Source organism: Nematostella vectensis, chromosome 8 (genome assembly GCF_932526225.1).
Source record: "Nematostella vectensis chromosome 8, jaNemVect1.1, whole genome shotgun sequence".
Lineage (NCBI taxonomy): Eukaryota > Metazoa > Cnidaria > Anthozoa > Actiniaria > Edwardsiidae > Nematostella > Nematostella vectensis.
This window is the reverse complement of record NC_064041.1, coordinates 5,642,265-5,669,141: the sequence shown is the minus strand read 5'-3', so window position 1 is coordinate 5,669,141 and position 26,877 is coordinate 5,642,265. Positions and strand designations below refer to the sequence as shown.

The following is a 26,877-nucleotide window of genomic DNA, read 5'->3' as shown; positions in this document are numbered from 1 at the left end:
GAGTTTAGTCTAAAAACATACGAGTTATGATGTAAGTATCAATTGTTATCATCATCTTTAAATTTTTGCTCATATAAATATTTTGTCTTATTGGCGTGGAGACATTTTTCTTTACTCGGTACTGGATGTCGGTGAAATAGTCGATAACTTTTCGGGAAAATGACGCCGGTCACGAACCCTATTTCCGGAGAAAAACATTGAGGGAAATCTTCACCGCTCGAGAGGAGACAGTCATGGATTGAATCAGGGAAAAATATACTGGATCGCGTGGAAATCTCAGTATTTTCCAGCCATGGCGGATAACGGGAATAACTCTGGAGTTCCTCGTGGCATGAGACTAATTGTTCGAGCTTGGGGAGCGTTTTCAGCGCTTTGTGAGTAAATATTATCGCGTTGAATAATCTCTCATCGATTTGAAGTCGTTGCTTGTTGCTCGTATTTTTACAACTTTTTTTTTACGATCGACGATCGTTTAATTGGTTTTGTTTGTCAGTTGGGCCCTTTTTTGAAGGCGGTTTTTATGTGTTTTTCCTTTTGACGAAAATTCCTCAAAAACTAAAAGCACCGTCAAAATCCATCCATTGATCTGAGCGATCGTTTTTGGCTGGTGGTTTTACAGCTGTCTTTCACCATTTCTTGCTGGTTCACTAACCCTAACGAATTGATTCTTTATGTACGTATTTTAGATTCGAAAAACTAATCGAAATCATAGTATCTGTTAAAATTTAGTAACATGAGTAGAAAAAGTTACTTTTTTGTTTGGTGAATCTAAATGGTATTTTATCTGTGGTGACATTGTACCACCCCGATCCTAAGGATTTTTTAATGTACTTTTGACACCGCTTTTTGCGACCTTTATTTTTTAGCTACAGCTTATGGAATATGATATCTTTACTTGTGCTAGAAGAATCATAAACTTTCCTGTCTTTGGAAGCACGCTTTTAATAGACAACAATTACATTTGTTGCATTTTATGTAGCGTGTTTTTGTTGTCTTGGTATTTAAAACCTTTCAAACCACGTTGAATAAATTAGACGAGAGGAATTGGAAAATTTATTAAAAAAACAATTTTATCTATTTCTTCCAACTTATTTTTCAGTAAAAGAATACCAGGTGGTGTGAAAATTATTATCTTTATTATTTTTATTAAAAAAAACCCTGTTTTAAAATTGTTTTTATTTTAAAAAAAACATTTTTTGACAGTTTATGTTATCTGAAATTTCTGCAAGTTGAGGGTATTATTTTTTTACTGGCTGGTACGCTGTAGTTTATTAAGACTGAGACAGCATTGTTGAAACTTTATGTTACACACACACATACACACATCATTGAACAATTCAGCAACCAAAAAGTGTTTGATTTATACTTTTTTCCTTTTTACAGGTTGTACTGCCTTAGGTTTCTTTGTCATGTTTACCCTGTCTGCGTCTTGCTTTGGGATGGGGCTTATGATGATGTAAGTGCACCCAGACCATGGGTGGGGTAGAGGGTGTCCATCCTCTTCCCCAATTAAAGAGCTTTTAGGGCCTAACAATAAACTCATTTAGGGAAAGTTCATTTATTATCCCGAGAGGGCGGGGAGGGGGAGGTGAGGATTTTGATAAAAGCAAGGGATAAAATTAGTTGCCCCCCCCCCATGCCACCCCCCTCCCCCCCATTCAGGAGGTACAAAATTTTCCATTCTTCCCCCCCACCCCCTTTATTCTTCCCCCATATTTTTGGTGGCCCCTCTTCCTCCTGCTCCACCAGAACACCAAAGAAAGAAAGAGCAAAGGAATGAATGCAAATGACCATGTAAAAGAAATGCAAGGGAGAGATTAGCTGCAAGCTGGGCAGAAAGTGGAGGGGAAAGAATTCTCTGAAAACATTAATTCAGAAAAAATTGAAGGCACTCCATTTCTCAAGGTGTGACTAAATCCGGTTGTCAACATGAAAAAGGTTGATGATATATATAATGCAAAGAGGCTTTTCATTCTTTTGCACACGATAAAAGTGAAGCACGAAAAAGAAAGGACAGAGAGAGAGGAAGACAGCAACTTATATATGAGTGAGGATGTTGATGATGAAAAATGAGTGCTTATAGCATTAGAACGTTTTGTTAATAATTTTAAATATGGCACATACAGTAAGCACTAGTTTATAAATTTTAATATAGCTGAAACCATAAAAAATGTAAATGCAAACCTATATACACCCTATATACAAATAGGATGTATATAGGTTTGCATTGCAAAGATAAATGTGACTTAATAGGTATCCTGGACTCCTGGATTGTGCATGCCAAAGAACTGCCCCCAAACTGAGACTTGTCTGATTTGACACTCGGTCAAATTGTATAGAAGAGACAACACCTAAAGAATTCAGGGACTCCCCTTTTCAGACACTTTCGACTCGAGGGCCCCCACAGTATCCTCACCCCCCCTACCCCCCCCCCCCCCCCCCCATGGGATAATAAATGAACTTTCCCTTACAATATTTTATTGACTGACTGCCTTTTTTGGCTGAGAATAAAAGACATTTCACAAATTAATAAAGATATATGGAGCTGAAGTGCGAAAGGACTTAGCCCTAAAAACAGTATAAAAACTCTTGAATATGTAAGTCTATCCATAAATAAAATTATAAATTTCTAGGTGCACTATAGACAAGTGTTTGTTTTATGCTTGAAGAATGAATTTGATCATCCTTTCCTAAATTCTTGATATCTGGCTTCACCCCTCCCCCTTCTACCCTTCTACCTCTTCCTATATAATGATATAAATCTATGGCCTATGTAAAAAGATTATACTTCTTACTCCTGGTGAACAGCCATAGACTTACCAGTGTTTTTGTTTTGTCTTCAGTATTGTAGGTGCTTTCGTGATGGCGTTTGAGGTGCCCGCCTGCTGTCAGTACATGGGATGGATGGTCACTGTCAGTGACTGGGTAGAAAAGCACTTCAAATTTTGGATGAGAGGAGTTCTATATTTTCTGTTAGTCACTGACATTTTGATATGCCTTTTTGATGGACTTATCTTATATTGTCAGCTAAATCTAATTTTACATGCGTCAGATGCATGTCCAAAGAGAGGATATGAAGGGACTGGACCCACCTTACTCATGTGACAAGATGAGTTCGACTCCAGTTAACCCCTTCATTGGTAGTTAAAAAGACATTTATGTGTGTATTTGGATAGAAAAAGTTTCTAGATGGATCTAGCGACCTATTACCAGAGCTAAGCATGCCGATTTGAACTTAAAAAAAAACAAAATCCATCCTGCGCTGTTTCTGTATACAAACCTATGTGCATATCTAATTTTGGTCAGTTCTTGACAAAATTTTTTAACATTGTGTGACTCTCATAAAGATGATACATGTGCTATTTATTTATTTATCTTTATAATTTCATGTTTGCAGGGTGGCTATAGTACCTATTGTCATGTGCCTAGAAGTGTCGACATTCATCGGTTGTGGAGCAATAGTGATAACAGCTGCCCTATATGGTGTACTAGCCATTGGCAGAAAGTAAGTTTCCATCATATGAATCAATACAGATATGTAAAAAAAAATGTTATCTGCTAATAGAGAGTATTATTACTAGGGAGGTTTTTTTATTCAGTAATACACATGGTTACTTGGGGATAAGCCAAACTTTGACCACCTCTGTTTTGAATCCATGTTTGACTCGTTTAAATACCACCCCTCACACCGCCATCGTGTTTGACATAGAAATTTGAACTTGTTTTATGTGAAGGGGTGCATTCTTACCCCTCAAACTCTTCCTTTAATCTTTATACTTGTTTTATGTAGGGGTACACTTCCCCCTTTCAGAATATCTCTGTTTTTTGTATAGGGGTGCATGCTCTCTCTTTCCTTAATCCCTACTTGTACTTGTCTTATGCAGGGGCGCAGCAGCTCAGGATAATAAAGGACAAGATGTGGAAATGAAGACAAACCTTGTTGACAAACAAGGAAATCCTTCAGAAGGCCTTCCCTGACATTCATAAAATCACCCATGCATATAACCCTACTGCTATCCATACCACATTACCATCTGGGGTGAATGGTTGGGTACCATCTCCTCCTCGCAGGCATTTACTCTGTGATTTAACATAAAAAAACTACATCTTGTTTGGACATGTAATCAGTGCTAACAAGATTGTGTAAAGTGTAAAGCAGGCTATGGTATACCCTGGTTCCAGAGCCTTGAATGTCTCTCTATTTACAGTACAGCCTGGAAGAAACTTAACATTTTGTGCGCATTTTCTGCACGAATTTTGAGCATATTTTGCGTGTAGTTTGAGTGTAATTAGATTCATACACTCAAACTACAAGCACCTAGGGTGGACTACACGCACCAAACTACATGCACCTGATGTCCGAGGCTCTGGAATAAGGATAGCTATGGAGATCTCTCAGGGGAAGATAGTCTTTTTTGCAACTTCTCTCAGTGTCAGGCACACAGACAGAGCGGCTGCTAAACAGACTATGGGGACTGGGGAGTATTTAAAATGTTAAGCAATAACAATCACTCAAATTAAATCACTCCTGATTCACAGATATTTTAATGGTTATAAATATGTTAATACTGGATTATAATTTGAAAGGTATAGGTCTCCTTGAAAGGTTGATAATGGATTAGATTGCTAATCACTTTTAACACTCACAATACAGGCTGATGATTGAAGGGATGTAAGTTATAATGAAATCATTCATTGGTGTTAAAAAAAACATATGTAGCTTTTTTTTTAAAAAAAAAGCTAGTGTTAACTCATATTCTGGGCTCCCCGACAGTTATAAATATATGTGAAAAGACAGGGTATGCTAGTTACATTTATTATGTATAGTAATATATTTGATAGAGAGGGTATTTTATTTTGTTGGATTAAACATGTGGCAAAAAGCATAATCTGCATGGAACTTTTTATTATTAAATAAAATAATGTTTTGTTTACTGTTTTATTCCCAATCATATATAGTTGATTAAAAAAACTGTTTTTGAAAGAGACCCACTCAAGATAATAGCAGAGGTGGAAATAAGGGCACTACCTATTTTTGTATCCCTATTTACATTTATAAGAAAAAAATCATGAAATAGAGTCAATACCTTTTAATCCAAGAGTTACTTACCCTCAAAGAGCAAAAATGTTATATACAAGCAGAGCAATGAACACATCTGTTCTAAATGCATGCCACACCCTGCCACTGAGTCTCTAAATGCCCTCATTTTATTTTTAAGGTAACACCACATATTTGGGGACAAGCATAATTATTAAAACACTTGATGGTATTTCACATAACTTACTGATCAACCATTTTTTTAAAAAGAAATAAGTCATTTTTTTCTAGGACAGGGAAGAGAGTAAAATTAATGTACATGATAAAATGAAATCCTCTATGGTCATAGAAGCACTAGTTGCACTCTCACTTACTGACAAACTCTAATCCTATTGCCCTTGACATTTTTCAAGTTATCAAAATATTTCCATTTTTGTTGTTTTTATACCTTTTCAATATGATTTCCCCTTCTAATAGTTATTCACATGGTGGTTTCACAATTTGAACAACACTGTTAAGAGACAGTGCACTTTTCACAGATGTCGGGACAGGAAGTTCATCACTCAGTTGCCGCAAAGATTTAGGGCAACCCTCCATATGTAATGAAGCCCTTATAACTTGAACACACATAAAAGCCAACGTCTTGGGGTACCGTGAAAGTCTCTGAAGCATAGCCTTTGCATCTGGCTGATTGAGGAGATCATAAGGTCTTTTCCCAGCAATGTTAAAATAATCTGTTTTGGTGCCAGCCTGAAGCAAAAGCTCTATAGCGCCATGATCACCACCCTTGCACGCAATATGCAGTGGTAGGTTACCATTGTAGTCTGCTATTTCAGTACTGGCGCGATAAGACAGTAGCGCGTTAGTACACGCCAAATGCTTGTGTTGTACTGCCAGGTGAAGAGCAGTCATAAGGCTTTTACCAGTCTGTCTGTTCACTTTTGCACCATGTTTTAAAAGCATTTCAATACATTCTGCGTGCCCATGGCGTGCAGCGAAATGCACCGGGTAAAGCTGGTCTGCTTGTGCGTTTCTTGGTTTGATAAAAGCTTCTATTTCAGCGCCATGGTGGATCAAAATCTCCGCTGATTTTGTACTGCCATTTCTAGCTGCCATATGCAAAGGCGACCAGCCCTCTTTGTTTACGGCGTTAACTTCGGCACCGTAACTAGTAAACAGCACAACACAAGCTAAACTATCGAATCTAACCGCTACATGAAGCGGGGTGATAAGGTCCGCGATGGTCTGATTAACATTTCCCTTGTTTTTGAGAAGAAACTCGGCGCAGTCGACATGATCATGAGCGGCAGCCACATGAATCGCCGTAACACCTCCAGCGGTACAATTAACGCTAACTCCAGCCTGCACTAGCTCACGAACCTCCGTTAAATTGCCTTTTCGTGTCGCCTTCACCAAGCACTGAAGCCGTACGAAGCGCTCAGAAAAGCGGCCTGGTTTATTTCGCAGGTGATTGTCCGCCATCCGTTTGTTTTTATGTTGTGCCTTCCAAACCGCGAAGGACTGAGGCTAGAAAAGCGAGCATGTCATCACCACAGGGAACCCAGCGTTGTAACCGCTGAAGATACAGTGGGTGCCAAAACAATATGGCGGCCATGGAAGACAGACGTACTTCAACTACAATGATCGGGGATTTTTCTTCTGCACAAGACTCGAATAAGGCTGAAAATATCTTCAAGTTCAAGGATATTGAGCCAACAGCGGACCCATTTTGTGATTACCCGTCGAGTATCAGGGATAACCACGTGCCTATTGTCATTGATAATGGTAAGTACTTCGATACTTCGATTTATTACTCCTATAAGTAGCTTTCGCTAATACTAGGAGGCCCTCGGCTAGTAAGCACTGTCACTGGGGGTGGTCACTGCCAGAGGGTTTATTGCGTCCCCAGTGGTTCTTTTACGTCCCTTCGGTTCAGGTTAATGTAGTGCAGCTTAAAGAGACGGGACCTCCGGTTTAGTGTCCTTATCCGAGAAGACTGGAAACACGGGAGAATAACTTCAACTCACTTGTGACAAATTCGATTCAAGGCAGGAACCCGGAAAAATCCCCAGTTTGAGCCAGGATTCGAACCTGTGCCACAGCGGTGAGAGGCCGACGCGCTACCACACTAGGCCACCCGTGCTTCCTTCGAAGTATCGAAGTATCGAAGTGTCGAAGTACCTGTCAACTCTCCCGCATTAGGCGGGAGTCTCAAGATTTTGGACCCCTTCTCCCGCTCTCCCGCGTTGAGCACCGAATCTCCCGCTTTTTAGCGATTTTTATCGCTTCCGGAAAATTATTCTATAGAAAATTGTCATTTTGCCTATTTTCAATTATTGAAAATATTTGAAACAATAATTCCTTTGCGTAGTACAATTAATCTAACACCCTCGTGAGATCAATAAGTGGATTTGTTCGTGAGAGCTTTCTATACTGCAAATGCCAGAAGGCTAAACCCACCCCTCCCCCCAAAAATGAATATACCCCACCCCTCCCCCCAAATATTCTCAAGCCTTGAGATTTTCAGAGGTTGACAAGTATGTCCACGTGAAAATTGTCTGGCCACCTACTGTATTATTCCAATGCTAGCAATCTTTATTTGCATGATTTGATCTTGTTGGGGATTATATAAAGCTTTTTATAGGCGTTCCATTTTAGGGTGAGGGATGTGTATTAAACATGTTGTGGGAAGTATATTCATGTTTTTTTTCTTTCCCATACATCTCCCATAAAATTTTCAGTCTACAGGGGTAAGAAGGTGGGTGGGGGACCTCTGAACCACACCCCTGCATTTCTCGAAGATGTTAGAATTCTTTCTCAAGAATCGTTTCTATCATTTGTAGGTGGATCACAGTGCAGGGTTGGCTGGGCAACAGACAAAACCCCAAGACTTATGTTCAAGAACTTAGTGGCAAAATCGAGAGGAAGAAAGGTAACATGGAATTCACATGTGCATTAAAACCGGTTGATTGCACCTGACAGTATTAGTAAACAAATTCAATTGCCACCACTATACCTTTATGGACTTTTTATTCAAAATAATACATAATATCTGGAGAGGACTTGGGAAAAAAATATTGATATGGGCAATAAATTTTTCCAAGGATAAAAGGAGGTGGGGCATCTTACTCAAGTGACATTTATTTCGATCAACAAAATTTATACGTCATATTATATTTTCATACTTATGTTATTGATTTGGTGTATTGGATATGGAAACTGTATCCATTCCTTTGCACCATGCATTTTCAAAGATGGACGGTGTGATGGAGGGAATACTGAGTGCAATATTGTATTTCTGCAGGGAGAGCCTGACTCTGGTGGCTTGGCTGTCGGTAATGATATCGGCAGTGTGGAGATGATTCGGTGGGCTTTAAGAACACCTTTTGACAGGGATGTTGTTACTCATTATGAATGCCAGGTAAAGATAATTTAAGGCAAAACTATTAATCAAGGATAAACTATTAATCAGATAAATTTATATTTATATTGAAATCACTAAAATCCTCTTTTCTGGCTCTACTGTATATTATTTTATTGCTGCCCAACTAATAAAACCTCAGCTTTTATGTACTAAAATTTTCACCCCACTACCCCCCAAAAAAACTCTTTAACCCCCCCCCCCCCCCTATTATTAACTCTTCTCCATTTAACTCTATACTTCTCCACTTGAAACTGTACCTTTAAAATCCTGATCACAGGGTCGGGATATCTCGAAGTCTAAGCTAATCAGATTAGTGCAGGACATAATCATTTTTTTCTGGACTCAGGATATTTGGAGAATAAGCCAATCATATCAGATCTCATGGAGTTGCCTTTTTTGGGGGGTCAGGATATCTTGACAACAAGCCAATCACACCAAATGAACCCAAATAATTTTTGTAACTCTGTCACTCACACAGTTATATACCTAGGGCCATTTAATGTTTGTGAAAAAAATCTGAATTTCTTAAAATGTGCGCATGTGTTTAAAAAGCTTCACTCTTTCTTGATAGGGCATGGCAGTGCTGTATAGTAGGTTTGCTTGTTTACTATTCCCCACCCCCTCCCCGGCACCAACTTCCCCACCGCCCTCCCAACCCCCGTCCCCACTCCCTATCCCACCCCCCTACCCAACCCTCAGCACCACCAGTTTTCCAAACTTGAAAAGGACACATAAAGCATTGATTACTTTTTTCTATGTGAACAGGATATGGTACTACAAGGCTGTCAAGTTTGTGTGCTCTATTACCCCCCAAGAAAATGATCACTTTTTCATCTTAACTTATAGGAACAAGTTCTTGATCATGCATTCAGCCATCTTGGGATAAACACACCAGGGGGTGTCAATCACCCGGTTATCATGACTGAACCTGTGTGCAACCCTAACTACTGCCGACAATGTGAGCATTTTAATCATAGTCTTTGTGGTTGTTTAATTGCACCTGTAAAAATGTCTAGAAACATTGTGAGACAAAATGTCTCTTTTGTTGGTGTGCATGTTAATGTTCATTGAAGGTGGTTCTTCATCTATGGGATCAGCATCACCGGCAGTTCTTTTTGGCCCTTTATACATCAAGTAAAAAATGATCAGGGAATATTCCAAGTTGAACTGGACCCTCTAATATCTAGTATAATTTTATCTCCTACCTTGAAGTCCTAGCTACTGTTTGAATGTTCCATGTTTGGCTTATGGCATGTTTTTTCTCTTTCACTAGTAATGTCTAAGCTACTGTGTTTGGCTTATGGCATGTTATTTTATCTGTTACTTTCTAGTGATGTCCGAGCTACTGTTTGAATGTTACCATGTCCCGTCTGTGGCTTATGGCATTGACAGCTTGTTTAGCCTCTACAACAATACACCAAACCCAGGTACATATACAGTAAGATACCTGATGGGACAAAACTTGTTGAGATAAAGAAATAGTGTGCAAGTTAATTAAGTTGGCTGAGCAGCTCCTGGCTAAGTTATTAAAATTAAGAGTCTAACAGTCAATCCAATTGATGTTGTCCATGAATAAAGAAGTTTAATATTTAATGTATCCACACACACCTTTTTCTTGTACAAGAAAAAAGAACACATGAATTCATATTTCCACAAAAAGGTTTATGATTGCATGCTCAAATATTGTTACTAGCTACTTATGCTTTGCAGGCCCATTTTTTTGCACAGTTATGTCCCTAACATACAGTAAAAAATGCAAGCAGTTTAATTAACCACACTGTCAATGACTTTTTATGAGTTATACAGTATAAATGATGCTAATATAACCTAAGTGGATCTCATTTCTTCAGGTAGGACAAGTGCATTGGTTGTGTCATCAGGATTCAACGTTAGTCATGTGTTACCAGTGCTGAATGGTAGACTGGATGCTAGGAATTGTAAAAGGTACAGTTCCTTCTGCTTTTTTTTTATTCTCAACCAGAAGATATGATATTTCTTCATGATTTACTTAAGATTGACCTAGATCAGAAACTTTTAAATTGAATTGAAACATACATTACAGCAAAATCAATAAGATGAATGGGTAACAAAATGACATGAAATATTCCTGTTCTACTCAGTGTTAAAAATTCAAACTACAATAATATTGTATTCATTTAACAACTTTTCAACTGCTAATGCCCTCTTGCAGCTGATGTGGTTGATGAGATATGATTTCTTTCTGATTCCCTGAAGATTATTCAAGGTTGATAAGCAGGATAGCCTTACTTACTGAGTGTTTAATAGAGTATTAGAGTGTTGACAATGATATTATTGTTGTGTACAGGATAAATCTTCAAGAGTGATGATGACGTTGTTGTTGATGATGATATTTTTTACATGATTATGTTGTTGTTGTTGATGATGATAATGTTGTTGTCGATGATGATGTTGTTGTTGATGATGATAATATTTTTGATAATGATATTGTTGTTGTTGAGGATGATATTTTGATAATGATATTGTTGTTGTTCATGATAATATTTTTAATAATGATGTTGTTGTTGATGATGATATTTTGATAATGATATTGTTGTTGTTGATGATATTTTTGATGATGATATTGCTGTTGTTGATGATGATATTGTTGTTGTTGATGATGATATTTTTATAATGATGTTGTTGTTGATGATGATATTTTGATAATGATATTGTTGTTGTTGATGATGATATTTTTGATGATGATATTGTTGATGATGATATTGTTGTTGTTGATGATGATATTTATGTTTATGATATTGTTGTTGATGATGATGATATTGTTGTTGTTGATGATGATATTGTTGTTGTTGATATTGTTGTTGATGATGATATTGTTGTTGTTGATGATGATATTGTTGTTGTTGATGATGATATTTTGATGATGATGCTGTTGTTGTTGATGATGATATTGTTGTTGTTGATAATGATATTTTGATGATGATGCTGTTGTTGTTGATGATGATATTTTGATGATGAGGCTGTTGTTGTTGATGATGATATTGTTGTTTACAGGATAAATCTTCAAGGGTTAAAGCCAGTGCTGCTTTGCTGTGTTTATTATAGTATAGTTTAGAGTTTTGGTGATAATATAGTTAATTAGGATATTGTTGTTGTTGATGATTACAGTATATTGTTGTTTACAGGATAAATCTTGGGGGATGGCAAGCAGCCTGGTACATGCAGAGGCTTCTCCAACTCAAGAACCCTGCCCACGCAGCCCAGATCACGCTGGCACGAGCACAAGAGCTAGTGCAAGACCACACATACATTGCCAAGGACTATATTTCCGAGCTAGAGCAGTGGGCCTCTGATGAGTACTATGACAAGCATGTGCATAAAATTCAGCTGCCATTCAGTCAGGTAATCTTCCCAGCTTAAAGATACAATATTTTGATACATAGATGCCATTCTTGAATATAGAAGTTGCCCTCAAATATATACCCATTTATACATTTTAATTGATATTTTATAAAATTGCCCTGCCCAATCAGAAAAGAAGAGAAGAGAAAAATGACAAGAATTTCGTAGGGGGGAGGGGGGGGAGTGAAGAGGAAGAAAAGAACAGAGAGAGGGGCATACCCAGATTTCCCTGGGCGGGGGTGCACAGTCATAGGTATCATAAAGTATTGAAAAAGGATAGTATTTGATAACTATACATTATGAAATTACCCACATTTTGGTGGCCAAAGGGATTGTTAGAACCCTGAGTCCACCCTGTGCACGTCTGGGAGAGATCCCTTTCATTTCTCCTTCCCAGTTCCTCATCCCCCTAATTCTTGAACCCCCAAACACAGGAATCCCAGAATGATCTCAAAATAGGCTTGAAATACCCTTTTTATTTCTCGACCCTATTGAGATGCCTTCAAAGAGGGCTAGAGATCCAAGTGTTTTACGTCCCATGTATTTCTATTCCGGGAACCACAGGTGAGTGATGTAAGGACAGGCAGTTATTCTTTTGCTGCATTTCTAGCCTCAAGTTCCAGAAGCGAGTGGAGGGAAGGATGGTGAGAAGGAGAAACTCAGGAGGCAACGGCAAGGAAAGAGACTACAAGAGATTAATGCTAGAAGAAGAGAGGAAAAGGTACTATAATCACCTAGTCTTTACACATCAAATGAATCGACCAACAATTTCATCACTGTTAGCGTTTTTCTTTATCAACATTGCTTTGAGAATCATGTTATAGTGTGGACTTTAAAAATAAAAGTGCCGAATTGTCAGCCACACCTTTGTTAATTACTTTAATTTAATATTGGAAGGCATATAATGTGTTAAAATCTCAAAATAACTATCTAAAAACAAAGTTCAATGCTCTTGAATACCAAATTCAAATGAAAATATCACATTGGCTTCCCCAAATCAGCCGATGGAAATGGATGCTTTTTCAAACATGGATGACAAAAGGGCGGCTGACTAAGGATAGTGAAGCTGATGCCAATCAGGGAGCAGTCAAAGTGGCCACGGTAGCGTGCGTTGCATCACCTTGTCATGCCACCTCTTTGCTATGCATTCCATAGTGGGGCGATTGTTTTCTGGTCTTTTTAGACCCTTCCATTTGGTTTTCAGATTGCCAAGGAAGAAGAAGAGCTGAAGCGACTCCAGGACATTCTAAACCTCCAAACGCAAGACGAGGATAGATTTAATGTAAAGAATTAGCTTTTACTTATGTTTTTACTTTGGGTTGCTATGGGCAACGTTAAGAAATGGCAAAAACTTCACATGCTGTTATTTTGTTATGTTTGTAGGTAGAACTGGCAGAAGCCAACTTCCAAACACCAGAAGTAAGACTTTAAGATATCCTTGTCTCATAACTTGATACAGGCTAAGGATTTGATTGACAATCATGCGACCATTTTCTCTCCTTCACAATATCCCGTTCCTTAGAACTTTAGCATAAGGCAACCAAACAAATTTTGAATATATTCCGGTACATTTCAATGTACTCTTATTTGCCTCTTCAAGCAATTGTTCAGAAGTCTCGTTACGCCCATGCAGGCCTTCAAAAGTTTCCAATTACTGATGGTTTTCAAATAGAACGGATTTCCCATAAAATATTTCGCTAAAATTATTTTGCTGACCGATCTTTTATTTATCCTTATTGGATAAGCTACAATCGTCGTCTGCACAAATGAACACATTTATTCTCCGAGTACAACCTAGTTTTGAAAAGGTATATGATGTAATGATGATATTTGCATATAGAGTATTTCAGGCTTTTTTTGCCTAGCTATGTTTAATAGATTAAAGCCGCATTGTCACCAGTTTACTTCCGGAGGTCCGACGGAAACCTCAACCGTCAAAAGAATCTATTAGAATCCGAGATATTAAACAGGCCATCCGCTCTAGATTATCAGTCACATCCTCAGAGAAACTTCCAATAGACACACTGCTTTCAATATTTTGAAATATTTTTCGCGTTTTCCGTTAAAAATCATCGGAGATTGTTAAGTAATCGACCGGAAGTAAACTCGTGACAATGCGGCTTTAACGGTTAATTGGTATGAATTGCAGGCTCTTCAAACGGCAATCAAGACACTCACAGTAACAATGAACAGACGCAAGGAAAAACTGGCCGCCATGCAAGCGGCAGCAGAACTTGATGAGACCGTAAGTATATACAGTCGAAGCTCTCAGGGTGACCGCTCTCGTAAGCGACCAGCCCTGATAATTGTCACACAAACTCTGTAATTCTAAGCTCTCGTAAGCGACCAACTTATCGGTGCGACCAGCTACGTTAACGACCACAATTTCAAACCACCAACTGAGATTTTATTTTATTTTTAAGCCCTCGTAAGCGACCACAATGATTTTTGGCTTTACAACATCAATCAACACCTGATGAATATCATATCCAATGCATGCTGAAATCACGTTTCACAAAAGCTGCCTTTCCAGTAGACAACTATTAAAGAATTCCATAATTTCAATTTTCTAACTTCAATTTCAACCATTTCTTTGTCTCCAGAAAATGTGTAAATGCAAATAATCTCTAGTCCATTGCCAGCTCCACGATTTATCCTTTTTCCAGTTACAATAGCCATCCACTTGTTTGTTGCACGCCTTAGAAATCGGCTAACAAAAGACGCCATGCTTCGTAGACGCAGAAGATATTTCATGATGAATAGCTTAAGTCGTCGATATAAACGAGCATAACGAGCTACTTTGCGTAGAATTAATTGCTATTAAATACAACAACTCACTCTCATGATAAGTCAAATACCTAGTTTTGAAATCAAGCAATAAACCAAAATATCACAGCGTTGTTATTATCACGATAACTTTTAGATTCCATTTTAATTAAGCTCTCTTAAGCGACCAACACCTATTGTTCAAGTTTTTGACGCCCAGTGGTCGCTTATGAGAGCAAGCTCTCGTAAGAGACCAGCTCCGTTAACGACTACAATTCTCAGTTCCCAAGATGGTCGCTTAGAGACCTTCAACTGTATTATGTTTAAGGCTCATACTAGACCGTGAGTGTCGCTAGGAGCATAAGTCAAGAATCATGTCGCCACAGTCCAACTATTTTGCCGCTCTTACCCAGATTTCCCTTATCTGGTATACAGGCCAAGGCAACTGGGGATGGTGTTTACTCAGGGGTCGACAGTACGTCTGCCCAGCGGACTTCACCAGGGGACAGCAAGAAGAGGCAGCGAAGCCCGCGAGGTGCACTGGGAAGTAAGGAAGAAAGTGCTGGAAAACGCACAAAGGAGGAACTGAAAAATGAAGAGCTACAGAAAGCACAGGATGATGAGCAAAAGGAAGAAGCATATGCACGGTGGCTGTCGGGATTGCACATGAGGCGAGAGGTATGACATCGTCATCATCAACATCGCTTTTATCTTCATCATCATTACCATTATCATCATCGGTATCATCATCATCACCACCATAATCACCATCATCGCTACTATCAATCGTGGTTGTCGTTCTCACCATTTTCGGGATTGCACATGAGGCGAGAGGTATGACATCGTCATCATCAACATCGCTTTTATCTTCATCATCATTACCATTATCATCATCGGTATCATCATCATCACCACCATAGTCACCATTATCGCTACTATCAATCGTGGTTGTCGTTCTCACCATTTTCGGGATTGCACATGAGGCGAGAGGTATGACATCGTCATCATCAACATCGCTTTTATCTTCATCATCATTACCATTATCATCATCGGCATCATCATCATCACCACCATAATCACCATTATCGCTACTATCAATCGTGGTTGTCGTTCTCACCATTTTCGGGATTGCACATGAGGCGAGAGGTATGACATCGTCATCATCAACATCGCTTTTATCTTCATCATCATTACCATTATCATCATCGGTATCATCATCATCACCACCATAGTCACCATTATCGCTACTATCAATCGTGGTTGTCGTTCTCACCATTTTCGGGATTGCACATGAGGCGAGAGGTATGACATTTTCATCATCAACATCGCTTTTATCTTCATCATCATTACCATTATCATCATCGGTATCATCATCATCACCACCATAATCACCATCATCGCTACTATCAATCGTGGTTGTCGTTCTCACCATTTTCGGGATTGCACATGAGGCGAGAGGTATGACATCTTCATCGTCAACATCGCTTTTATCTTCATCATCATTACCATTATCATCATCGGTATCATCATCATCACCACCATAGTCACCATTATCGCTACTATCAATCGTGGTTGTCGTTCTCACCATTTTCATTTATTATAATTGTATGTACCATTATCACCACCACCAACACCACCACAAATGTCATCATTACCACCACCATCTCCAAAGCAGCTGACATTACCACCATCACTATCTCCATATCCACCACCAACACCACCATCACCGCCATAACCACTACCACCATCTCCATAACCGCTACCATCACCACCATCTCCACAAATGTCACCATTACCATTACCACCACCATCTCCACAAATGTCACCATTACCAACACCACCACCACTATCTCTATAACCGCCAGTATCACCACCATCTCAATAACCGTTACCATTACCACCATTTCCACAAATGCCATCACCCTCATCATCATCTCCATAACCGTTACCATTCGCCATCTTCATCGTCGTTGACATCTTCATCAGCAATCACTATATTCAGCAACACATTTGCATGCTCTTTTTCTTTGTTACTATTGTAACTATAGATAGCTCTCTCTATTTCATTCAGGAAATCTTGGAGGCCCGCCTCTCTTAGTTACTGTATACTGTTATCAATATAGATAGCTCTGTCTTTTTTCTCTCAGGAAATCATGGAGGCCCGCGCTAGGTTAGTTATACTGTTATCAATATAGGTAGCTCTCTCTATTTTCTGTCAGAAAATCATGGAAGGGCCCGCGCTATGTTAGTTGTACTGTTTTTCATATAGATAGCCCTGTCTATTTTCTGTCAGGAAATCATGGATGCCCGCGCTATGTTAGTTGTACTTTTTTTCATATAGATAGCCCTGTCTATTTTCTCTCAGGAAATCATGGAGGTCCGCGCTAGGTTAGTTATACTGTTATCAATATAGGTAGCTCTCTCTATTTTCTGTCAGGAAATCATGGAAGGGCCCGCGCTATGTTAGTTGTACTGTTTTTCATATAGATAGCCCTGTCTATTTTCTGTCAGGAAATCATGGAGGCCCGCGCTATGTTAGTTGTACTGTTATTCATATAGATAGCCCTGTCTATTTTCTGTCAGGAAATCATGGAGGCCCGCGCTATGTTAGTTGTACTGTTTTTCATATAGATAGCCCTGTCTATTTTCTGTCAGGAAATCATGGAGGCCCGCGCTATGTTAGTTGTACTGTTTTTCATATAGATAGCCCTGTCTATTTTCTGTCAGGAAATCATGGAGGCCGGCGCTATGTTAGTTGTACTGTTTTTCATATAGATAGCCCTGTCTATTTTCTGTCAGGAAATCATGGAGGTTCGCTCTATGTTAGTTGTACTGTTATTCATATGGATAGCCTTGTCTATTTTCTGTCAGGAAATCATGGAGGCCCGCGCTCAGCGTCGTCAGCGGAGGGAGGAGCTAGCCACGAGGAGGAGTCACGCTTCCATGCAGCGCATGCGCATGCTATCAAAACTTGCCTACGACCCTAACGGTGTGTGATCGCTGTTTTTGGGCGCATTTTGTCACTATCATTCTGGAATTGGAATGGTTGTTAGAGAATGTTCAGAATGGCAATCGAGTCATTCTGCTACAGGTAGCAGAATTGGTGGATTGCCTTCATTCCATTCTGGAATGGGGACGCGGGATAAACGAACGCGCGCTTTTTCTATTCTAATCATTCTCATTCCAGAATCACCAGTAAATAAACCCTTAAACTAAGAGCCGAGTTTGATCATTTAAATTGTCTATTTTTTAAAGGCTCTCAGAACTTCAAACAAATAAAATTCAAGAATTTTAAAAATAACATTATAAATCATATGAATAATTATATTATTATAATAACTATTCATGTTCATGTCGGCGGGGATTTTTTTTAATTTTTTTAATATTTCGACACGTCTACCGCTCTTTTCCAGGTTGTGTATTGGGCAAATCTATGATTTCACTAAGGGGGAAGTATCTAAAAGGCGGGAGGGGGAGGGGGTCGTCCCGGATTCTCCACCACTGTTGATTAATCACGGTTGGTTCACATCTCACCCTGCTTTTTTGTAATTCTAGTTCGTGATGACGGGACTACGCGGCAGTCGCAGAAGAAAAACAAGGAAGACACATTCGGTCAGAACGACGAGGACTGGATGGTCTACAGAACCATTGTAAGTATAGCATACAGTCATCCAATTAATCCGATGGTCTACCGAGGCATCGTGAGTATAGCAGTCATTTCATCGATCCTCACAATATATCAATCAATCAATTCTGCTGACATTTCTTGCACTAGCCCTTCGTCAGAGCCCGTTTTGTTGATTCATTTCCCTGTCTCTAAACAGCTTGTCTATGTAGTCCTTTCTACCATACCATGCTGCAACTAACTCCCCTCCATCGTTAAGCTATTGTTTTGATCATCAAGTAACATTTCCTTACCCCGTCCCAGAATAAAGACGCGGGGGACTCCGACAGTGAAAAAGAACAAGAGGAATTAAACGAACTCGAGAATCTACTAAAGAAACACGACCCAGACTTCGCAAGGTGACGAATAAAAAACAATGGATGCAAGGGTTCACTCATTACTTCAATGTGCAAATGTCAAGGATTGCAGCTTACCAGGCCCGTAGCCACGTTGGTTGGGAAGGTTGGAAAGAACAACCCCAATCAACCGGTAGCTCCCCTGGCCAAAAGTAACTAACAAATGGTTACAAATGCCGCCATCTTACCCCCGCCTCACCTCCAAATCCTGGCTACGACCCGAGCATTCTACCGACACGTTACTCTGTACTTATTTCTAGAACTGATGACAACAAGGCGCCGATGAACTGGGCTGAGTATTACCAGGTGAACCTTGGTGTGGAGCGTATAAGGTGAAGAACCATTGTCAGTCGAACCTTTGCTTTTGTTATCATTTCATATTGGAAGACAAATCACGTAACCCCCCCCCCCCCCCTAAAAAAAAAAAATCTTAAATCATAGTTTTATACTTCGTACACAAAATTCACTAGCAAAGTAAGTACTAGTTTTCCCAAATCAACCTATGGAATTCTCTCGTTAAGGGTGTTGGGACATTCTCGTTACTTGGCTATTCTGTTGTTGACGCGCGTTCACACGTTCAGGCGGGAAAATAAATAGGTTGACAGAAACTGTGATATTCGCCAATTAGTAGCCTGCTCAACAGGCGCTACTTGTGTAAGACGGAAAAGCCGAGCTTTTAGATAGCCGAGCTGATATAGCCGAGCTTTAAAGAAAAAACGAGAAGCCAAGCTCCCTTTTTGGCCGAGCGTCCAATAGAACGGCTTTTCCGGGAGCTCTCCTGGGACGCTTTTTGAGAGCCTGTTTGGCAGGCTGCTAGAAAATTAGCGACAACCTCAAAATCACAACCGTTTTTTATACAGCGCATCTGGCCATTGCGCCATTACAGAGTGAATCAGGGAATATCACTTCGCGTGCTATTTAAAGGACATCTATGATCAGCTGCTCCTTTGTTATTATTAAATTCCAAAATACCACAGCCATCCACGATGAAGTGTGATAATCTCACTATAAACGATATGATCGAAGGTATCTCAGTTACTTATTGGAATCATTTTGCCGTCATATTTGAATTAGCCGATGGGAATGGATGTTTTGTATGACTGTATCCAATGATTCCCACGGCTCTTACGATTGAACCAGGAAATACCAGTCCTCGTGCTACTTAAGCTGATACCTCAGACTTGCATAATTTGCAGGGTCCCTGAGATAATCTTCCAGCCCTCGATGTTGGGCTTGGAGCAGGCAGGAATTACTGAGACAATGGGCTTCATCCTCAGCCGTTACACGCCAGAGGTTCAAAGTGCTTTGGTCCAGGTATATGATCCTGTTCCGTTCTCGCCCCTCCCCCTCCCCCCCCCTTGAAAAAAAAATGCCATTCTTATCTATCAAAGATTCGTCACCGGGAGATGATTCAGGCCCTTACCCAGGATTTGTTGTTGGTGTTTTTTTTTGTTTGTTTGTTTGTTTGTTTTTTTGTTTTTTTTTTTTTTTTGGGGGGGGGGGGGGGGGGAATCCGAAAAAATGGACCTTATTTCCCTGGGGGAGGGAGGGAGTTTTCTGATAAAAATCTGACCACCCCCGAAAAAACAAAAAGAGATTATTTATGCCTTTGCAGTATCTCCACGGGACGTTTATTGTCGGATTTGGCAACAAATAAAGTCTGATTTAGTTTTGTCTACAAATAGCACGTCTATTGAGGACCGAAAGTGGACTTTCGGCCGTTGTGTGTGTGTGGAGGGGGGTGGGGAGGGGTGCGTTCGTTCTTGTGAATTATCTAGAAACAAATTTTTATGCCTTATTTTCAAAGAAAATCAGCGGAATCAAATCAGGGGAAGGAAGCGGATACTTTCTCATATTTGTTACTTTTCTAGAATGACAAAATGGCGGACAGAGATTCATGCTACTGCATTTCCCTCTTGACCAAAGTCAGAATCGCTATAGAAATTGGAAGTAGTAGGGATGCTGGAAGAAATACTTTTTATGAGATGTGACAGACGTTGCTAATGTATTACCAGTAAAACATTGAGATGTTCATTGTCTTGTCAGTTGATTCGGCCCAATTTCCGATGAAAGTGACTTGTTCATTAACCGATCTTACTTTGGTTTCTGTACAGAATGTGTTTGTAACAGGCGGTAACACAATGTACAACAACTTCATGGCGCGCCTGGAGCGAGAGTTGCTGGCTATCCGACCATTCCAGTCCACATTCCGCCTACATTCCGCAGGTACAAAGTTTTCACGTCGTTTTCAGGGAATGTCGTCTCAATGATGGCGCAGTTTATACCTATTTCTTTTTGAGGTGGTATAAGCAATGCTTGATGCTGCGGGTGCGGTTTATACCCGTCTGGTTTTGGCTCAGTTTTGTGAGGTGGTACAAGCAATGCTTGATGGATGATCTTGGCGCACTTCGCACCTTACCTGACCCAACAGCATGTATTAAAATATACGTACCAACATTATAAAGTAACAGTTTTGGGCTAACTAGTGATTGGCTGCTTTTTAGCAAACCCAGTCCTGGACGCGTGGTGTGGGGCACGTAAGTGGGTGACGTCACTAACCTCGCTCCAGTCCGCTAGCATCACACAGCAAGAGTATGAAGAGAAAGGCGGAGAGTACTTAAAGGAACATTTCTCGTCAAACCTGTTTTTACCATTGCCAGTTACACTATCGGGTGGTAAATCGACGTGACGACAAGGTACACATCATATGACAAGTGTATGACAATTGCGAGGAGCGCTGAGGTCACCTTTTGTCAACCATGTATATACGACATACTCTTTTTTTATAAGAACGTCCAGCCTGAGATTTCACCAAATATTAAGAACATGCTAAGAATATGCCGAGGCTCAGATAGCAGAATGTTTTTCTTGTTTTAATCCTGATGCGTTCTAAAATGCAGAATCAAATTGTGCTCATTGATGATTAGTGTAATACTCTTCCTAATAATTCATTGGGTATTATATTCTTATATACACTAAAATTTTAGAACATCGTTAAAAATATATTCTGCCTTAAAATGTCCCAAAAATAAGAACGGCCCAGTCTCAACTGAAAATCAGACGTTCTTATAAAAAAAAGAAGGGTATACCGTCTACCGTTACCAAGTACAGAACAAGGAAATTCGATGTGATGACAAGCTTCGGATAAAACAACGACAGTATGAAGCGAAAACCAGAGTACTGCCCTTTTAAAAAGAAACACTTCCTGTATGCTATTACCAGCTTTAGTGCCAGAAGAATCAACGTGCACTGTAGTCATCATACACATCGTCTTTTTCTCACATCAATAAAGAATTGAATAATCAATTTTTGGAAACGTTTTGTTGAAATGTGCATTCAAATAAATCGCTTGAAAAAGGAGGGAACTGCAGTTGTTTGTGATTGGCTGTATATTAGACAGATGGAAAAAAGAAATTCTCTCACACATATACAGGTTTTTTTTACCTTTTGCTGTATTCCGCACAAGCTTTTTTATTTCCTAGTGCCAAAAGACTTATTGGTGACGGTAGCAAAATGTGGTGTCAAAATGTGGAACAACGTAGATACAAATAGTATTCGAAATCTGGAGAATTGATTCATTAACATTTACGTGCTACATACATCACACTTGTGCAACATAAAAAATATCTTTATTAAAAAAATCACAATCACTTATTGTAACTTTTCTTCAGATGAGAGAAAAATATATACAATACTTATTAATGATTGTTGTTTTATATTCAAAATGTGATATTAACTTGATAAAAAAAAACACAGAGAAACTAACTGCAACTGTGCCCCCAACATTTTCTTAATGTTTCTGTATTGCCCCCCCCCCCCCAAAAAAAAAAAGAATATTTTGAGGCCTGTTACAGCACCGACATCTGAATTTCTGAATTTGTTTTTAAAGCATGCCTGCATCCGAGTAACCTTCACAGCTACTTATTCCCATTATTCATTAAATAAACAAATTTATCATTACCCATTACACTAGCTCTTAAAACAGAGCCAAGATGCTAAAAAGAACTCCTATCAAAAAGCACAAACATCCATGACTGAAGGCTCTGGATCCAACTTATGCCTCAAAAGATAAATGCAAATAAAATGTATTTATAGTTAGTTTAATCCAATTCAGTTGCTGTGAAATTTGACCCATCCTACAGTACAAACGGCTCTATTTAAATGCTAAAAAGCATACAATAATCTAGTGTGATTGATATCCTACAAAAAGATATGATACTTCAATATTCAAACTAAGAACTACAGTATCAGACAAGTTGAATCCACAGTCTAGAAATTTTAACAGCACAACCTGTTGAAACGTGAGCTCCAAAATCTTGTTATTTGGCAAATCAGAAGAATTTTGACATTAACTAGTCTAGACATCTAGGTTGTCTGTTTGACCTGTTGTCCTTAATAAACGGTTTTAACCTCTTGTGTAATATATTTCCCATCTCAAAATAAGATAAAGATATATATAATTAATCATAAATAAAAAGTGCAGATAATTTAGTCTGCATTAGATAATAAATACAAAATGGCTTTTCTGATACATAATAAAGTGTAGCTTTAAAGGATGCCATATTAATAATTACACCTCATTATTAAAAGCAGTCCTAATGAATGAAAGCTCATATTCAAATTATTTGTTTCACTAATAATAAGAACAACTTGTTAATCAGGACAGTTATAATATGGTGGTTCTATGTGTGTAGCCTACTTGTAGCCACTGATAACCAAAAAATGCTGTTTTGCGAGTCAGTGGCTTTTTGTAGGCTACAATATTCAGGGGTAGAAGTTGTTCATACTTGGTATATAATATAAAAAAGTACTAAGGTTAAAATGGAACCTGCTCAAGGGAGTATTTAAAGGGGCATTGGACTACCATGACAGACATGGCACTACACCTCTGACTTTTATAAACATCAAGCCCCACTCCCTCTCTTTTTGGACCTACCCGAATGGCTCCCCTTTTCCTCCTTACAGTAAAGCTATGATAGCTGGTAGTAACATTTCCCTCCCTTAATGGTCCTAGTCCCCTGCTGGTAGTCTTAAAGTAATGTGTTTTTATACCCATCTGTGTCTTTCCTACTAGAGTTAATTGACAACACCCTGATAGACCTAGAATCCACTGGTATTCCCTAAGATCAAAGCTATGCCAGGTGATTGTCTTTAACTTGTGTTTTTTACCTGCTTTTGTCCCCCCCCCCCCCTTTCTTAGAGTTGATGGATTAAGCCCTAATATACCTAACCTTCCCTTCCTCCCCTTAGATTTAACAAAGCTTTGACAGCTGGTAGCCTTGAAATAGTGCACTTTTCCCTCTCAAGTATGTTATTCCCCCTGACAGTTATTGAAACCAAACCTTTACCACACCTTCCCCCTGCTTTTCCTTACATTCATCAAAGCTCTGCCGGATGGTAGTTCTCCAGCAATGTGTCTTCATCCTCGTGTGTATCCATTTGTAGCTGTGCCTTCTCCTCTCCCATCAGCGCTTCCTCAAACTCGCTTGTGTCATTGCGATACACAAAGGGCGTGTCACTCACAGGGTCAAGCAATGAAAAGTCCAAGTCATCAAAATTGCGGTTTGAGATTTCAGCAGTCCACAGTAGTTTAGGAAGACGCCCTTTGAATTTCTGACGCTTGTGGTGTCTGTAGATAAGGGCTGCTATGGCAATGATGCAGATAAATGCTAATATAGCACACACGACAATGATAGTTGTGTCCCTCAGCTTATAATGCTTTGCTGAAAACACAGAAGTTAAAAATTAAGAGAAAGTTTTTTTACTTTGGCAGCAATTTAAAAAGTCTTCTTGCTTACCAGTTTTTATGGTCTGTTTTTTTTTTTTTTTTTTTTTTTTTTTTTTTAATTTTGCACCCAGGATTTTTCTTGGGGGGGGTGCCAAATCTGAAAAAGTGGACCTAATTTTTCCGGGAGGGGGGGAGGGGAAGGAGTTCTCTGATAAAAATCTAACCACCAAGGCAGCCTTGCCTTTGCAGTATCTACATGGGAAATTTATTGTATCGGATTTGGCTACATACCAGAGTGGCCTAGCTTATGATTTTTAGTTTTGTATACAAATAGCATGTCTATTGAGAACCAAAAGTGGACTTTTGGCCATTGTGTGTGTGGGGGGGAGGGGGGGGGGGTTTGCACCCCCCTTGGGTACGGGCCTGTTTGTAGGAAGGATGTTTTAAGTACAAAGCTGTGATTATCAGAAAGATTTTACCTGCAAGGGTCCCAGAGTGGCTATTGTCTGTTGGCCTAGTACAGTTGCTTGGAAAAAGGCATTTCTCACAATGCTCCCCTGTTACATTTGGTAAGCACTTATAGCATTTCCCAGTAACTGCATCGCAGCTATTGGGCTTGGTCAAGTCAAGGTTCCCGCTGCAATTGCACATAAGGCATATGATGTACTGCCCCGTCGTATTCCCTGAGCGGTAGTAGCCATTTGCACATTCATCACACAAGCTTCCTATATAGCCAGTTTTGCAGACACACCGCACAGAAGAGGCATCAACAGGGTTAGGATATGTACACACACCTGTGGAACCAGTCTTGGAGCATTGGGTACACTTGCAGTATTTTCCTTTATTTGTGTTGTTACATTCTGAGGAAAATTTTTTGATAAATTATATGTTGAAATTATTTGATAACTTTTAACGTTTTTTTTCAGTATGAAGAATTTGTTAGGATTGTTATAGCCACAGACAAAAATGAAAGTTTTCCAATTAAATGGAGTATGCAAAAGCATACCTTCCGCCTACAAAAATCTAATAGGGCCTTTTTTACTGAAAAGATGGAGTGAAATGTTAAATTATCCCCTAAAAACAGCATACAAGCTATCATCAAACAATAACTAGCCGCAAATCCGGAAGCTATAATAGCGGCAGCAATATAATCACTTGAATAAATAAAATAAGCACGCGATACAATTTTGCCATTTCAGCTGATTTTGAAATTCCCGGCTATAACATGTTCAGTTTATCGATCGTTCTAGCCAAAAAGAAATCCTGCACGACTCACATCTTTAAACAGCATGATCTACCCGCACCACTAATGAAGATTACGGTTTATTCAGGCTTACCGCTTTGCTTTGCAAATGAATTGGTGACGATCACAAAGACAACAATAAGAGCAACGAACGCTCGCAGTTCCTCCGACATGATTTGACGAACACAAAACTCGATTCTAAAACATTGACAAGATAAGCCGACAAAAACTCCAAGTCATAGGTTAAATGAGGGCACGGATTATCCAGCATTGCACTTCTACCGCGATCCGTCTTGGAAATAGTGGTGAAATATGAAACCCTTTGACATACATTAATGCATTTACTAAATTGTCGATCGACAACAAGACTGGGCGACCTCGCGCGCCTTATATGCAAATGAAGGTATATGGCATGACATCCATGACATGACGTCATGATGGCCATATTGTTTGACCATGGGCGTTAGGATAGTTTAGTTGTGATGTGTTGGCTGATAGTTGATAGTTGTTGTAATGTGTTTGCGCCCGATTGCTCGATTAGGTCCTTGAAGTTTTCGTATGTTATTGTAAGCTTAATATAATAAGGGAGTGTTCATTAAATACACCGAGGGGGGGGGGGGGGGGGGGTATACTTTGATACTTTCGAACTTTCGAAAACTGCATACAACTGGGAAAGCCTTCTGGAGTTATAAAATAAAAGACTGGCTCAATCGAAATGGGCTGGGTGATATATGAGAATGCCAAAATCTAATAACTGATGATTTTAATGCAATTGAAAAGTTAATAAAACAAAGAATACAAGACGTTGAGTTACAGACATGGTTCGGCGACATACATGATGACATAAGAAAAGAATCCAACCAACAAAACAAACTTAGAACCTATAGAATATTCAAAACAACATACGAATTTGAAACATATATCAGCCAGGTCACCAATACAAACCACAGAATCGCGCTGACAAAACTGCGAATTAGCAATCATAAGCTCGAAATCGAAGCTGCGCGTTATCGAAAACCTTACAAAAGAGCAAATGAGAGGATATGCCCTATTTGCGCTACCGGTGAGGTAGAGGATGAGGTTTATTTCCTGACAAGATGCCCCAAATTTTGTGATGAAAGAGCCAAACTTTTCACAAACATACAAATGGCAACAAACATAACTGTACACTGAATACGATGGTTTATAAACACAAAAGTATTAACCATTGGTTATTTGGCTGAATAATCAATCTGTATTTGTGCTACAAACTAGATCATATAAGTAAAATATTAAAG

At 39.2% G+C, this 26,877-nt stretch overlaps 4 protein-coding genes across 4 annotated transcripts; 2 read left to right on the top strand and 2 right to left on the bottom strand.

Annotated features, from left to right (window-relative positions):
• Positions 1-173: 173 nt before the first annotated feature.
• LOC5506147 (calcium channel flower homolog) lies at positions 174-4,889 on the top strand. Its single transcript, XM_001626814.3, has 5 exons — positions 174-374; positions 1,384-1,456; positions 2,844-2,972; positions 3,398-3,505; positions 3,885-4,889. The coding sequence occupies exons 1-5, from the start codon at positions 293-295 to the stop codon at positions 3,976-3,978; spliced, it is 486 nt and encodes a 161-aa protein (XP_001626864.1). The 5' UTR covers positions 174-292; the 3' UTR covers positions 3,979-4,889.
• LOC5506138 (ankyrin-1) lies at positions 4,518-6,577 on the bottom strand. Its single transcript, XM_001626834.3, has one exon. The coding sequence runs from the start codon at positions 6,518-6,520 to the stop codon at positions 5,516-5,518; it is 1,005 nt and encodes a 334-aa protein (XP_001626884.2). The 5' UTR covers positions 6,521-6,577; the 3' UTR covers positions 4,518-5,515.
• A 41-nt stretch (positions 6,578-6,618) lies between these two features.
• On the top strand, positions 6,619-21,445 carry LOC116613975 (actin-related protein 5). The gene is made up of 19 exons (XM_048730972.1): positions 6,619-6,823; positions 7,882-7,970; positions 8,343-8,459; positions 9,309-9,420; positions 9,794-9,889; positions 10,313-10,406; positions 11,627-11,843; positions 12,454-12,564; positions 13,048-13,125; positions 13,227-13,262; positions 13,993-14,088; positions 15,045-15,287; positions 17,481-17,598; positions 18,165-18,259; positions 18,538-18,632; positions 18,890-18,961; positions 19,826-19,943; positions 20,744-20,855; positions 21,134-21,445. The coding sequence occupies exons 1-19, from the start codon at positions 6,643-6,645 to the stop codon at positions 21,316-21,318; spliced, it is 2,265 nt and encodes a 754-aa protein (XP_048586929.1). The 5' UTR covers positions 6,619-6,642; the 3' UTR covers positions 21,319-21,445.
• Positions 21,446-22,241: 796 nt separating this feature from the next.
• LOC5506149 (multiple epidermal growth factor-like domains protein 10) lies at positions 22,242-25,998 on the bottom strand. Its single transcript, XM_001626835.3, has 3 exons — positions 25,695-25,998; positions 24,837-25,217; positions 22,242-24,352 (listed from the first exon to the last, which is right to left on the bottom strand). Exons 1-3 carry the CDS (start codon positions 25,771-25,773, stop codon positions 24,009-24,011), a joined length of 804 nt encoding a protein of 267 aa, XP_001626885.1. The 5' UTR covers positions 25,774-25,998; the 3' UTR covers positions 22,242-24,008.
• Positions 25,999-26,877: the final 879 nt, after the last annotated feature.